The sequence below is a fragment of the Nelumbo lutea genome, chromosome 1 (assembly GCF_056320005.1).
Source record: "Nelumbo lutea isolate HS-2025 chromosome 1, American lotus-T2T, whole genome shotgun sequence".
Taxonomy (NCBI): domain Eukaryota; kingdom Viridiplantae; phylum Streptophyta; class Magnoliopsida; order Proteales; family Nelumbonaceae; genus Nelumbo; species Nelumbo lutea.
Window position 1 is genome coordinate 92,735,646 of NC_142684.1, and position 4,450 is coordinate 92,740,095.

At 39.0% G+C, this 4,450-nt stretch overlaps 1 protein-coding gene across 1 annotated transcript; it reads right to left on the reverse strand.

Moving 5' to 3' along the window:
• Window positions 1-803: 803 nt before the first annotated feature.
• On the reverse strand, window positions 804-3,825 carry LOC148876149 (alcohol dehydrogenase 1-like). Its single transcript, XM_088966231.1, has 10 exons — window positions 3,489-3,825; window positions 3,142-3,278; window positions 3,001-3,047; window positions 2,514-2,839; window positions 2,345-2,427; window positions 2,163-2,238; window positions 1,958-2,019; window positions 1,765-1,860; window positions 1,477-1,638; window positions 804-1,365 (listed from the first exon to the last, which is right to left on the reverse strand). The coding sequence occupies exons 1-10, from the start codon at window positions 3,523-3,525 to the stop codon at window positions 1,249-1,251; spliced, it is 1,143 nt and encodes a 380-aa protein (XP_088822357.1). The 5' UTR covers window positions 3,526-3,825; the 3' UTR covers window positions 804-1,248.
• Window positions 3,826-4,450: the final 625 nt, after the last annotated feature.

Genomic DNA, 4,450 nt, shown 5'->3' on the forward strand with positions numbered 1-4,450 from the left:
ATAGACCACCAAAAATTATTATATTTTTATTTTTAAAAATATTTAATTAATGCTATCTAACAGAAGGATTAATTAAGGCATTAGTCAATGGTTACACTAGATACGACTTGGTGACAGCTGGAATAATTTTAATGGGTTAGTAGAGAGGGGAGTAGAGGGAAGTTAGTAGGAAATCCGGACTGACTTCAGATCAGGTTAGCGTCCCTAATCTATTTTGAAAATTTTATTATTGTAACTAAGTTTGGATTTAACTGGTGAAAGAAAGTAATTTGAAGTGTTGAATCTTGACCAAGGAAGTTTCTTGTTGGTAGGATCCTTCAAACTTTATTATTATGTTACAAGGACATCGGCTTAGACAGAGATTTGAAGCTAGAAATTCTCTATTCTCCAAATTCGGTTTCGGTGGGACTGATTGAGATTTGGCTTTGCACTCTCATCACTTTCAACCAGATTGAACAAAAAGTCAAAAACTGAAGATTTAATATTCAGTAATTCAATACCAAACGTTACATTTTACATTTACTATCGAATACAAACTTGAGATAACAAGAACAAAATAAAGAAAGTAACAACCATGACTCTTTGTTCACAAATACGGCATAAACATCTAGCAGAAAACTCCCAATAATCAATATCTGTTTTGTTTTTCACTTGGACTTGAAGTTGATTGAAATGCAGACATCCATTCAGCAAAATGAAGAAAGTAACAACCATGACTCTTTGTTCACAAATACGGGGCATAAACATCTAGCAGAAAACTCCCAATAATCAATATCTGTTTTGTTTTTCACTTGGACTTGAAGTTGATTGAAATGTAGACATCCATTCAGCAAAATGAAGAAAGTAACAACCATGACTCTTTGTTCACAAATACGGCATAAACATCTAGCAGAAAACTCCCAATAATCAATATCTGTTTTGTTTTTCACTTGGACTTGAAGTTGATTGAAATGCAGACATCCATTCAGCAAAATGAAGAAAGTAACAACCATGACTCTTTGTTCACAAATACGGGGCATAAACATCTAGCAGAAAACTCCCAATAATCAATATCTGTTTTGTTTTTCACTTGGACTTGAAGTTGATTGAAATGTAGACATCCATTCAGCAAAATGAAGAAAGTAACAACCCTGACTCTTTGTTCACAAATACGGCATAAACATCTACCAGAAAACTCCCAATAATCAATATCTGTTTTGTTTTTCACTTGGACTTGGAAGTTGATTGAAATGCAGACATCCATTCAGTTTAACCATCCATTCGGATGATGCATCGGAGACCTTCGCCTTTCAGCATGTAATCAAAAGCCTTGTTTATCTCCGAGAAAGGGACTTGATGAGTGATGAACTTCTCCACCTCAAGCTCCTGTCCATTGAAGACCAAGTTCCAAGTCAATTTCTACATTCAAGTTTTATGCCCACATCTATGAACTAATTACAAGATTTACTAGAGGCTAATGAAGTTGGCCAAGCTTACCTTGTTCATGTATTTTTCTACAACAGAGGGAAGATCAGATCGCGGTTTGTAGTTGCCAAAGAATGTACCCTTGAGAGTTCTTTCATTCAATAAATTCATGGGGTGGGTCTTGAATGTAGCATCTTTATGAGGTACACCCACAAGAACAGCAACACCCCAACCCTGAAAAAAAAATTAAATTGAAATTCAACACATGCATTAAGAGAGCTTGGTTCTCAGGTTTAGTCATTACAGAGGAAAAAGAATTGTGGTGAAGCTAGAAGATTCAGGGAGAGGATTGAAAGTTACATCATGAACACATTCAAAGGCTGAGATCATGGCATTAATGTTTCCGGTACATTCAACACTCCGGTCAACTCCTCCATCAGTCATTTCAGCAAGCACCTAAATGAAGCAGCACAAGAACATTCAGCTTATTTGCTAGATAAATGCAGATTTGTAAAGTTTCACAATATGGTAAACATACGTTTCAGAAACAAACCTCTTGAACTGGTTTCTCATGGTCCATTGGGTTCACAAACTCGGTACAGCCAAACTTCTTGGCTGTCAAGACGAAACAGAAGAAAATTCACTTGCTTGTTCATATTCATTTGTATTTTTTTTTAATCAATATCTTCATTTGTAAATTAAGTTATTCAACTCTAGAGGCCAAATAAGATTATACTTTATAGAACTGGATCATTTACCTTCTTCAAACCTCTTTGGGTTCAAATCAACTCCAATGATTCTGGATGCCCCAGCTATTCTAGCCCCTTCTGCAGCCTATTCACATTGCAAAATACAATTCAATTTTCCAGTAAAGGAGATTGGAAAGGGAAAACAAACAAGGACAATAATCTATGTGACAAGAGAAGAGATAGAAACTCACAGCAAGCCCAACAGCTCCCAATCCAAAGACAGCCACTGTTGAACCCTTTGGAGGTTTTGCAACATTCAAGGTGGCACCAAGACCTTCAAGAGAAAACCCAAGTTTGTTAGATAAAGAAATAGAAAATTCAAGGTTAAATATATAAATTGGGATTGAATAGATATCTCACCTGTGGAGATACCACAGCTGAGGACGCAAACTTTGTCTAGAGGGGCCAAAGGATTAATCTTGGCAAGGCAACCAACATGAATAACAGTATATTCGCTGAAGGTGGAGGTGCCAACAAAATGGTAAATAGGCTTGCCATTGATGGAGAACCTGGACTGACCATCGTTAAGCATCACACCCCTGTCAGTGTTGATTCTAAGGAGGCTGCACATGTTGCTCTCCTCGGACTGGCAGTGAGCACATTCTTTGCATTCCCCGGTGAAAACAGGGAGGACATGATCTCCTGGTGCAAGATCTGTCACACCCTCTCCGACACTCTCAACTATCCTATATGCCCACAAGAATAAACGAAGCACTAAGTTAGAAGCCAAAACAGTCCTTTCTACCCTTAATAACTCATTACATTTACTTCAATCAGCAAGAACAACCATCGATAAGTGATTATATGTGATTTAATCCTATTTAACAAAAAGTAAAAATGAACATACCCTCCTGCCTCATGGCCATAGATCCGAGGAAACAGAGGATTTTGTCCCTGCAAAAATTTGAAACAGACACCCATTTCAATTTGATCAAAGGACTTGACGAAGCAACCAGAAGAAATGAGCATACTGCTTGAAAGTAGTTACCTTGGCTTCCCAGAAGTAAACATCGGTATGGCAGAGAGAGGTGTAGAGGATCTTCACCCGAACCTCATTTTTCTGTGGAGGTGCCACCTCCACTTCTTCAATCACTAAAGGCTTCCCAGCTTCCCATGCTACGGCGGCTGAGAGACACGGAAAAATGAGAGAAGAGGAAAGCGAATAAACAGAAACAGGTACAGTTTCTTTAAAATCCCATTAGACAAGAGGAAAGCGGACGGATTAAAAGAGTAGAAACTACAAACCCAATAAACAATAAGAGCTTAAGAATCAACCCAACATTCAAAAACAACGGATCCAGAAGAAACAGAGAGACTGACGAGTTGTTGTATTACCTTTGCAGCGAATAACCTGGCCGGCAATGCTCGACATTCTTGTATTTTTCTTCTTGTATCACCCTGAAAGAGTCTTCCTTGGTTGGATTTTCGAACGCTTTGAATTGGTGGTGGTGTGAGATGGGGCTCCATGGCAGATGTATTTATATCAGGACCCGAGGAGGAGAAACTGCCTTGGCCTAGCTCCAAGCCTCCGCTGTAAATGTAAATACAGCGGCCATGAACCCATCCATTCTAATTTCTCTGGACCATGGTTTTGTGCAGTGGTTTTATACTTTTAGAGAGGGAGGAAAACATACCTCTCGATATTCCAAAAGGAGAGAAGAAAGTCAAGGATATGGGAAGATCTTCTCCGTATGTTTTGACCATTGAGAATCCTAACTGTTCAAGATGCTGGAGAGATTATGACCTTGATCAGGTGACCGTAGACTCTTAAGGGAGAAGATCTTCCGCGTCAGACTTAATACACTTAATACACCCAATAGGCCAATACAATACATATTTAAGTACTCTCGTACGAGACAATGCTTGTCAGGTGGAACTGCGGAAGTAGATGATGTCTAATAATCAACTAGTGTGACAGAGCCGTCTGATTTACTGACCTCATAAGTCCTCCCTAAAGAGTTTACGCGTCTCAATCACACCACTTCGCCAGAAGGAATCCTATTCCTGAATCCTGGATGCAGATGTTGACCAATTGATTCCTGGTTTTAATTTACAATTGGCTGGTTTTGTGGATGGATGGATCCCAGTCTTGAGTTTACACGTATCAATTGGCCGGATGAAGATGTTTACACGTAACATTTTATTGTCAGCCTCTGTATCACATTTTGTATTTGTCTTGCCGACAAAGGGGTGGCCAACAAAACACCTTTCCAACCCTCTACCAACATCTCACACCGCACATCTGATATATGGCGGGTTCTACTTTTTACGGTGTTAGATCGAGTACGGATCTGCTC